Source organism: Pundamilia nyererei, unplaced genomic scaffold, assembly GCF_000239375.1.
Source record: "Pundamilia nyererei isolate P.nyererei 1_Seehausen unplaced genomic scaffold, PunNye1.0 scaffold00368, whole genome shotgun sequence".
Taxonomy (NCBI): domain Eukaryota; kingdom Metazoa; phylum Chordata; class Actinopteri; order Cichliformes; family Cichlidae; genus Pundamilia; species Pundamilia nyererei.
In genome coordinates, this window is record NW_005187769.1 from 379,476 (window position 1) to 390,269 (window position 10,794).

At 44.4% G+C, this 10,794-nt stretch overlaps 1 protein-coding gene across 1 annotated transcript in view; it reads right to left on the reverse strand.

Annotated features, from left to right (window-relative positions):
• Window positions 1–532: 532 nt before the first annotated feature.
• plekho1a (pleckstrin homology domain containing, family O member 1a) overlaps window positions 533–10,794 on the reverse strand; it is a 17,452-nt gene continuing 7,190 nt past the window's right edge. Inside the window, exons 3-10 of the mRNA XM_005752623.1 lie at window positions 10,439–10,579; window positions 8,263–8,367; window positions 8,069–8,170; window positions 7,694–7,984; window positions 7,466–7,563; window positions 7,033–7,195; window positions 4,353–4,465; window positions 533–4,059 (exon numbers count right to left, since the gene is read on the reverse strand). Of these exons, the coding sequence (XP_005752680.1) occupies window positions 3,279–4,059; window positions 4,353–4,465; window positions 7,033–7,195; window positions 7,466–7,563; window positions 7,694–7,984; window positions 8,069–8,170; window positions 8,263–8,367; window positions 10,439–10,579 (1,794 nt within the window). The 3' untranslated portion in view covers window positions 533–3,278. The remainder of the gene's footprint in view (window positions 4,060–4,352; window positions 4,466–7,032; window positions 7,196–7,465; window positions 7,564–7,693; window positions 7,985–8,068; window positions 8,171–8,262; window positions 8,368–10,438; window positions 10,580–10,794) is intronic.

Sequence of the window (10,794 nt, forward strand, 5' to 3'; positions counted from 1 at the left end):
AAATTTCAGATTCAGGCTCTGACACAGACTGATTCATGTCCTACACAGTTCTTACAAGTTCATAGAAATTTCTGTTCAATTAGAACCAAGTATTTGAGTTGATGATTGTAATTTTTATACAATGTTGTAATTTGTTTTTCAACAATTTTTTGATTAATGTTTTGTTTCCTTTACAATATTATACTTTAATGTATAATATTGTAAAGGAAACAAAACAGGAAACAAAACATCAATCAAAAAATTGCTCTCTTTTTTTATTCAGGTTACTTAAATTTATTTTAGGCTACCAAAAACTGAAGAGTTCCTGCCCGAAGGGCTACCAGGGATTTTGAAATTTTGCGAGCCCTGAGATATATTTATTTATTTTTATTACTTTTTTGTTTCAGCAACATTAAATTTAAAAACTGTACTTTTGAGTTAAAATATATATTTATAATTTTAATAAATGACAAATTAAAAAGGCATGAACATTTTTTTTTGTATCGAAAAAATATCAAACTGTGACACCAAAGTATCGAACCAAACCGTGAATTTTGTGTATCGTTGCACCCCTAATATATATGTATATTTCTGAATTTGGCTGTTTCTACCCTCGATACAAAAAGACCTAAAAATATGAAATCCACAGCTGTCTATGAAATTCATGACCATAAAGCGCACACACCTGGAGCTGAGCGCGATGTCTATGAATAAATGTGGACAGTATGATGATGTCAGCCTAAAGTATGGAAGCTTTAATGGTCCAAAAGCCCTAAATCATAAAGAGCTGACATGTTGACAGGATACTTCCTGCTGTCTGTAAACACAAATAAAAGAGATGAACAGAGTCTGGTGAACACTCTCATCCCTCCACCAGTTTAGCTTATTTGTAGTTTGCATGTGAAGACGAGCCCTGGATGCTCCCCACAAGAAAATCATCAGTGTTCGTTTGGTGCCATTTACCTCGAAAGCAATGCTGTTTACAATGATTCAAAAACATTACCTTACAGATTTACATCAGAAAAAGAACATTTAAATAATGTATTCCATAATTTAACAAACGTGAAGGAACAAGGTGCAGTCATTCAAACTACATCAGAATCTTTTCTCATAGTCCAAAGATTTCTGGCGTGATGTAGTCTTTCAGTGCTCAAATGTGCAAAAAGATCAAGAGAAATAAAATCTGTTCAACAGGAACCACAAATCAAGCTGTCAAGCTTTCAGTACCAGAACCTACAGAGGAAGTACAAGTTTGAATTTCACGTAAACCTTTGACAATGAGGTAAAGCTCTGTGCCCTGGGAGCTGCACCTCTGCAGGGGTTTTGGGGGCTGTTCAAAGAGACAGGACCTTAAAGTGAAAGTCTGGTAGAAAAATCTCCAATGCTGTAGCGTCTCGTGATTTGAGACTAACTCGAGTCCCTGAACTGGACCTCCCGACTGCGTTTGTGCCGTTGATGCCATTTTTAATGACACCATCTGACCAATAAAATGGCTGCTGTGTGTATCTGCAGTGTGAGGAGTCATGCTGCAGATGAGCAGGACACGTTAAACTTTAACTGGAGACTGAACTGTTTGGCTGCAGCTAACGTTACAGTTTTCATTGCTTCAAAGTTTATAAATGCATAAATGTGGAGCTTTGTAGAAGTGAAATTAGTCTCTGAGTATTCAGCACATAGTGACACAACAAAGTTTACAGTACAGATTATGAATATTTCTTTGTATATTAAAGTTCCTGTAAATATTTGATGATCTGGCGCTACACTGATAAACTGGTAAAAACGGGCGATTATTATCGTGCAGCTGAACAAAAACAATCTCAGAAAGGTATTTCTGCTGGTGAAACACATTTAACAGATGCATCACATGTTGGGCATGTTTATGCTTGAGCTGCCAGCACATACGTATTCAGAACATGATAAACAACAAACCCAAATGGGTTTATTTGGAGGACAGAAACTACAAAGGACTTAACCTGATGAATAAACGGTAACAAATCAATTGCCTTGAAAACACTAAATGTAATAAATCTTTTATGTAGGCAACACAAACTGACATTACTAATTGTATTTTCTTTTAACCTTTGATTAACGTGTCTGTTCCACTGTTTATTCATTTGTTACCAACAAATTCATTCATCCTTCTCATTGGTTTGTTTACCTACTTGTTTTCCAATTAAGTAGTTTTGCTGATTTATATAATTTCCATGTAATTTTTGTATCTTTAAGTCTCCATTATATTCCTAAATTCTTTATGAGCTTTAATAGTATATTATCTACACTAATATTTAAAGAGATAAACAGGAACGTAAATATACTGAAGTAGTAACTTTATTGTGTAGATGATTAAAGGCTTGTATTTCTTATATTTGGTGGATGTGCTGGATGTGCTGGTGGATGTGCTGGCACACTTTTTGTTTGTTTGTTTATTAGACTTTATTGAGCCTTTTTCTATGTCACATGTATGTTTCATTAAAGCAAATGTCTCACTGTGTACAACAAATATGTCAGCTGTTTATTGGTTGATGCTATCCAGCATCTGCTGGGCTTCAAGTGTGCAAATTAAATTTCTGCTTTTTTGCAGAATGCAGAGTTTGAGTTCTTTTTTGTAAACTGCAACACATGAACAGGTAAAGACTTTGTGTCATTATTGCTTCTCGTGTCTTTGTTTAACATTAAACTCCCTGATTTTTGAGAAAAATCCACAGATTACAAAAATCCTGTGAGGTTAAAAAGAGCTGGAAGGACGTTTACAGGAATCTCTGCTACAGTGAAAGCAGAGAGCAACAACTTTGAAGATTAGCAATGACATTAGTAAATACATGAATGTTTTATCGGAGTGAAAGTCTGGGGAAACTTCCAGCAGACTCCCCTCTGTGCTCGTAGTGTGCTTCAGTGACTAATTCAAAAAGTTTCTTGATGTACAAACGCTGACATCTTATCTTGAAAAGGTTTTCTTCAAAAAAACACAACAAAAATGTTCAACAGATAAACAGAAAATCTTTTTGCCTTCAGGAGGACGGAGAAAGAAGATAAACATGCAGCACCATTGGAGGAAGAGAAGGGGAAAGGGTCCCCGTCAAACGTGTGCGTCAAACATCTGCCACACACACACACACACACACTTCCTGTTTAGTGCACTGTGGAGGGTTAAGCCATTAACCCTCCCAGAAACAATCCTGCTCTGTGTGGTCATGTGCACCATCCGCAGATTAAAACATGGAGACAGAATTTGAAGCAGGCTTCTGTTTGCGTGCTGAAGAAACGCTGCTACTTCCATCGAGAAGTCACTGCTGAACAACTCAAACTCCTCGTTCAGGTGTCTCTGAATCTTCCTTGTCCTCTGGTGATGTCGGCGAGATGAGCGTGTCCATTTCTTCTGCCGCGCCGCTCGGTGCAGGTATACCAGCGGCCGCTGCTGCCGATGCCATCTTCTCATAGGTCCTCCTACGCTGCCGCCGCAGCGTCTGGCTCTGGAGCTCCTTCACCTCCTGCAGGACCTCCTGCGCCTCCTTCCACGAGGACACAGCCTCTTCCAGGAGCCGCTCAGCCTCGGCACGCCTCTGCTCCACCTCCGAGTTATCCTCAGACAGCTGGGTGGCTGGTGGAAGTGGGGAGGGGTGGTGGCTGTCAGGGGTTCTTGGTTGTGAGGACTCGAAGGATCTGGACAGGGTCGGGGAGTTCTGGCTCTGAAGAGGAGACTCCTCATTGCTCCCTAGATGAGGAGAGTCGGTCTCACTGCCTCGTGGCGAACCATATCCTTTAACCTGAGAGAAGTCAGATCGTCCGACGCTCAGAGGCGAGTCGGATGGCTTCTGTATTGGAGAGCTGCCTTGCTTGTTGGGAGAGGCAGCGGATGGTCCTTTGAGTTTTGGAGATCGAGCTGCATCGGTGCTCTTTGACCGAGGAGAGCGACTGAGCCTGGGAGAGTCGCTGACTTTAGCAGCGGCTGCATGGGATCCTCTGGAGTGAGGTGAGTCAGTTCCTTTGGACCGATTCTTCTTGGCTTTGGACCGAGGAGATTCTCTTCCTCTGAGGCGAGGAGAGTCGCTGCTCCGGCTCCTCGGAGATCCCGATGACCTGCTAAAGATGGCGACAAAAATCAGATTTTAAGTTCAACTTAGTATTAAATTAATCTTTCCAACCATTTGAGAACTTTGTGTTTTCTTCTTTACAAACTGCAGTACCACAAACACAAATATGTTTGGTACTGCATCAAACATACTGTAACAGACAGATCATGGGAAAAGTCTTTTTGGAATTTGATTTTGGGATATGCAATCTACATTTTATATATCTGCTTTGCAAATCAAAGCACAAATATTGATGTGAACTAATCAATAATGTCAATTATTAATTAAGGTGCTAAAACTGACCTGGAGTGAGGTGACTCTGAGCCCCTGAGGTGATGGAGTCGAGGAGAGTTGATGCCCTTCAGATAAGGTGAACTGCCCTCTCGTTCTCGCTCTGCTTTGGTCTTCTGCAGCTCCTGTCAGAAACAACATTACCCATATAAGATGGCAGCACGTGCACAGTGCTCCCAGCTACTGTGTACCCTTTTTGTGTTGTTTATTTCTCTTTTTCTTCCTGCAATGCACTGATTACTTTCAGCTGTCGGGAACTAATCGACATCGGCGTCAGCCTGAACCTTTACATTGGATTGGACTGACATTATTCCACCTGAGTTTCAAGACCATCAGGGCTCCGTGGATTATTGTTGGGAGCGCCAAGCGTTGCAGACAGCGCAAGGAGAGGAAACAAAAGTGGAGAAGCAGAGCTGGCTATCAGGTCCAGCTGTGAAAACAACACTACAAACCCCGCTTCTGTCCATCAACACCAACGCCAGATCCCTTGCAAACGAAACAGCTACAATCAGAGATTTACTACAACCGTGTCGTCTACAGATTGTAACTGAGTGCTGACACCATCCAAAAATCCTTAATGCCTCAGTGGAGTTATCGGGCCAGAGCCTACACCATCGGGACCACAACAAAGACTCCTGTAAGGGAAAGGGCGGAGAGACTACTGGTGCCGTAACAGTAGAGTTATATACAGTCAGTGCTCACGGGACTTGGAGCTCATGTCCAATCAGTTCAGGCCCTTCTACCTTGCAAGCTAATGGTAGTCATAGTTACCATTGTTTACAGCTGCCCCCCGCAATGCTGACGTTAGCTCGCCACTCAACCACCTCCAACAACACCTAAACAGCAAAGAGAGCACCCGGAGGGCATCCATATTGTTGCTGGGGACTTTAATAAGGCACGAAATCTGAAGGCCCGGCTCTGATCAGAACTCAGCCTTCAGGCTGAGGGACAGTTCTCTTTACAGCGCTACCAGAGGACAGACATCAAACAGGACAAGGAGGCCTACAGGAGAAGCGTAGAGGGCTTCCTCACTGATAACAACCCCTGCCAGGTGCGAAGAGGTAACCAAGCTCTCACCAACTACAAAGACCAGCAGAGCCTGTTGGCAGCAGACGACACCACCGTGGTTGGGCTCATCTTTGATGGAGATGAAACAGGGTACAGGGCGGAGGAAGAGAATTTGTCCTGCTAGTGCTTGCAAAATAACCTTAAGCTAACTTGATGTATGCTCAATCATCCAGGTAAGGAAATCCCAAAGAGTTCATTCTGTTTGTGGCGTAGCGTGGTTTGTAGCTCAGCCACAGAGGAAGGGTGATGTTAGGGAGGCTGACGCACACACCTGACCTCATCATGTAATCATGCCTCCCCTTTTAAGGACAATCCTGGGGCTGGATGACAGAGCGGTATGTAATAATAATAATAATGGGATAAGCTATTTTGAACGAGTTTTGAGTTGGGACTTAAAGAGAGAAAAGGAAGAGATATTTCTTAAATCAGGAGGAAGGGAATCCAGAGTCGTGGAGCAGCTGAAAGCCCTGCTCCCCATGGTGGCAAGACGGGGAGGGGACAGAGAGAGAAAGAGAAGAAGAAGATCTGAGACACCGAGATGGGATGGTGATCTGAACCAGGTCAGAGAGATATGTGGTGTTGGTGGGCAGGGTGTTATGTGTCCAGGCCCTCCAACACCCTCCCTTGGTCTGAGAGGGATATACAGTGTAACGGTAAGGTACCAAGGCCAGCCTTAGTGGACACAGGCTGCAGACCGTGGTTCGATCCGGGGCATTGCTGGAGGCTGAGTGTGTGGAGGTTAAGTGTGTGTGTATGAGGACATGCATAATATCCCATAGTGCCACTGCAAATTAAATGCAAGGTCAGTGAATAAAATAATCCTTTAATCCTTTAATTGTCCCACAAGCGGAAATTTGGTTGTAACAGCAGCCAGAAAGACACACAGGACACAGAAACACACAATGTCTTCTTACATATTTACATCAAGGACAATGGTTACTATAAACAGTGTGCTGTACAGTTATTAAATTAAATTAAATTAACTACAGATAAGAGGCAAACCAGGTTGTAGTGCGAATTGGTTGATTAAATGATTGCAGTTACAGCGCAGATGTAAACATCTATGATCGTTGGGAGCAGTTTTGATTGTACAATAAAGGCTGCAGTTATCCTGTGCACGCCTTAATTCTGGGGACAGATTGGCCAGGCTTTAATAACCTATTGGGGCAGTGTGTTGGGATGTGTTCATGACCTTTAGCAGAATGTAGCATCTGCGATGCATTCAGCGGTGACACGGGGTCGTCCAACGCTGACGGCCCCGCCAGCTCCAGTTATTCACTCAACTGGAGCAGTCTTGTGATGACAGGTATGTCAGGCATTTGTGGTGCCTGATTGCAAGGGTAGCGAAGTTTATTGGTTACATGGCTTATCCTGCACATCCACAAACGTCCACTACTGGCAGCAAATCCAATCGGCTGTGACAAAGTGAACTAATGTCAGTGCTATAGTTCAGGTTTTGTTGTGGTCTGATTAATAGAACTTCCACCTGGTGGACCTAAAAGTGTCAATCCAAAGCACAAGTATTGTCATTTATCTTATAAAAAATAATTGCCACCTAAGCCAGTTGACATCATGAAAATGATCAGTAAACGAATCTATACATTTATGAATGAAGCAGTCAAACCTGCAGTCTCATCTCCTCCAGCAATTCCTGAGCTCGCTGCATCCTCTGGGCAATAAGGCTCTGGATCTGACCCAAAGGCTGGGCCGAGGCCTCGACTCCCGCTTCCACTTCAGCTGGACATCGCCTAACAGCAGAGCAGAACTCTGAGCGAATCATCACTGGTCTAGAGAAAAGGAAGAGGGTTAGGGTGACAGAAGAGTGGAGAAGGTGATGTTTCAAAATTTCAAGACATAAAGGTCAAAGACACTGAAATGAGTTTCACTGGTTCAGTCAGACTTGAGCAGTAGTGAGTCCAGCAGGCCAGACACTGACTTTAACCATGGACTCTACTTCTCCTGAGTATCCTGAATACCTGACAGCCTGTTACTCTGCAGAAGAAAGCCTGAACTCTGCGTCTGTTTACTCCCTAACTTTGTTTATTACCAGGTCATACCTGGATGAGAGGACTTCATCCATGGAGGCACAGCGACTCCGGCCCTGCATACTGAACCTCTTCCCTGGCTGTGGCGTTCGATACTGAGCCTGGAGAACCTGAAAGGTAACATTCTATTCAGGTAGGTGTCGCGATTTAGTGCTCATTTTAGCAAAGCTATTCAATAAAAACTTGGAGCCACATGCTTCCAGAAGTAAAAAAAGGTTAATGTGGATCTGAAGGGCCCACCTCTATTTGTGGAGACTTGTGGACCTTGGAGGCCTCCAGATGCTTTCCCCAGGACCGCTCACTGCCCCTGGGCAGACTGCTAGTCTTCACTTTGGGCTCCTTGGATGTCATCCGCAGCTTTGATACGTCTGTTCCAGCTCGCTGACGACCTACTCCAATCTGTCCACAAGACCCGCCCCCCTGCAGGTCGACCCGAAAGCTGTTATTCCAGTCGCCATCGTAGTCGTGTGAAAAAACATCCTCTTCGGCCACCAGGTCGAGTGTCAGCATGCCATGGGAAGAGGTGGATGCCTGCAGTGAGAACATGACTTTAATAGCAATAACATTATCTTAACATTCAGACCACAAGACAGATGGAAAAAAGGCTCCCAGTACCACGGCCATGAGATGTCCTTTGGTCGGCAGCCGGCGACCATAGGGGATCTTTGCTCGATCTCTGGTGGGATGAACCAGCGTGCTGTCCTCCTCAATGGTCACCTGTACGCAGACAAACTGAGTTAACACCCTGTTAAAAAAGGTGGCCGAGGTGTTATTAAAACATTTGAATCCATGAAAAAAGCAGCCCGCACCTCATCCAAAACTCTGTTCTTCGCTTTGATGATGGCGATGCTGAGGGCGTTTACCCATGATTCTTTCTCCTCAGGGCTCACAGCCAGAAACACGAGGTTTGGAGCCTGCAAAAAGAATATTCTTACCAATCTGATGTCATATGAAATACATAGTTTACCCCTGAAATGGTGCAAGAACTTAAATGTCAGTTTTTGAGTCTTGCAGCTGATGAAACATCCATATTTTATTGGGTTTTTTACTTTTTATTTGAGTTTTCTTTAAGGCACATTAGCTTCACCAGATAGCTCCCACCATACGTTGGAACTTGCCATGTTGTAGCAAGTAAATGATACATTTACAGAAAGCCATTAGAGAAGCACACATACTCTGAGAAGTACTTACATTCTTTTAAGTTTTAAGGTTATGTGTTGTTCTATGAGTTTCAGCTGCTCCCTTTAGGGCACAGGTGTCCAACTCCAGGCCTCGAGAGCCGGTGTCCTGCAGGTTTTAGATGTGTCCTTGATCCATCACAGCTGATTAAAATAGCTAAATGACCTTCTCAACATGTCTTGAAGTTCTCCACAAGCCTGGTAATAAACTACCCGGTAATCATTTGATTCAGGGGTGAGATCTAAAACCTGCTGGGCCTGGAGCTGGACACCCCATGCTTTAGTGGGCGCCACGATGGATGATCTACCTTATGCTGGGCAGACACTGTGCGATTTTTTCAGTCGCGCGATTCAGCTCCTGCTCAAACTGTACGATTGACTCGCAGGGGTTAGAAGTTCATAGGTCACGATGCAGGGTCTCACACTATACGGCCCGATGCTCTGATGCGACCCGAGTGCTCACACTGTGCGTCCATAAAATGAAGGTTATAACAGAAATTCGGTCGCTCGCTCTTCCTCTCCGTCTTTCACTCACACAGACACACCACCACCATCAACTTTGCTAAATTGCTAATGAAAAACATTGGTCAGGCAGCTGTGATTGAGCAGCATGTAGATCCAACTATTTTCACGGTTGTTGTGGTCGTGATAATTTTGTGAGGCTACATGGAAAAGGCTCGGATGAGCTTACCACAGTTCTACAAGTTGTACCTCCATCACTTGTGTCCAGATCACACGCTGCACTGCCGTGCTGCGCCGTCTTTTTCACTGCCATTTGTGTTTGCATGTGCGCAGTGTGAGAAACTGCGGTGACACCCTCACGACGGTCGCGAGGATTTCAAACCTGTTTGAAATCCTTGCGACCAAGCGATTGATGATCGGGAGCTGGTCGTGAGGTGTTAATCGCTTCTCGTTACCCCACGTATACTACACGATGCACGACGCACAATGAAGGCCAAAATCGGGCCGATCGCCAAAACGATCGCACGACTCAAAAATCGGCTCAAAATGGGCCAAAAATTGCACAGTGTAAGCCCAGCATTAGTCTCCTCCTATCCCAGCATCTTCCTCTGTCACACCACCCTCTGCATGTCCTCCTTCACTACATCCATGAATCTTCTTTAAGGCCTTGCTCTTTTGCTCCTGCCTGGCAGCTTCGTCCTCATCATCCTTAGCCAAATACATCTACTCTACCTCCAGTTGTAGGATCTCTAAATGAACTCAAACATCAATTTTTTCACATCTAGAAATTTTATAGAGTGTTTGTTGCGGCCCAACACAAATTTACACACAAAGTTTATTTAACCCTCTGAGGTAATGACCCTGATCCTGACTCTATACAATCAGAATGTAGATTCTTGTTTTATTAAATTAAAGCTGAAGGTCAGATCGTAGAAGTAGAAAGAGCAGAGCGTGACAAACTGCAGTAGTTTCTGGGATTATACCGCTCTAACTCATCCTCTGGCAGTCTAATTGGATTCTGCAGATTAAACCTGTTCAGAATAGGAACAAAAAGCATGCAGCTCAGCCAATCGCAGAACACAGATGGGGCAGGACATCTCAAATCTTATCCACCAATCCTGAGGCACATGTAGGAGGAACTCCACCATCGAGGTCAAGCAGGACAGCGTAATCTCCGAACACCAAGACACGAAAAGACGGGCGCGGACAGAGGTTTCACTTTTGGATCAGATGCTCCATGAAACCAGAAACTTGAGGCGCGAGACAAAAACACTGACGCACATATTCTGTAATTCTGTTAGTTACACTCAAGACGACAGGTAAACAGCCGGACAGGTGGACTCACGGTGTTTCCCGGCTGCTTGCAGCGCAGCACCGTGAAGCGGCTGTGGTTCTTCTTGCTGCGGCTCTTGGCCTTCCTCAGCTCCTCGGAGCGCTCGTAATCAGCCAGGTCGAACACTTCCTGAGCCTTACGTTCATCTTTCACCTGCAAACACAAAAACACACCTGCATCAGCATGGTTTACAAATAACAGCGATCAGTTCTGCAGGTTCATGATGGAAGAACATAAGTGTACAGGACAGCTTACAGCAGGGGTGTCCAACTCCAGGCCTCGAGGGCCGTGTCCCCTGGGTCAGCACACCTGAGCCACATGATAAGTTCATTGCCAGGCCTCTGGAGAACTTCAAGACATGTTGAGGA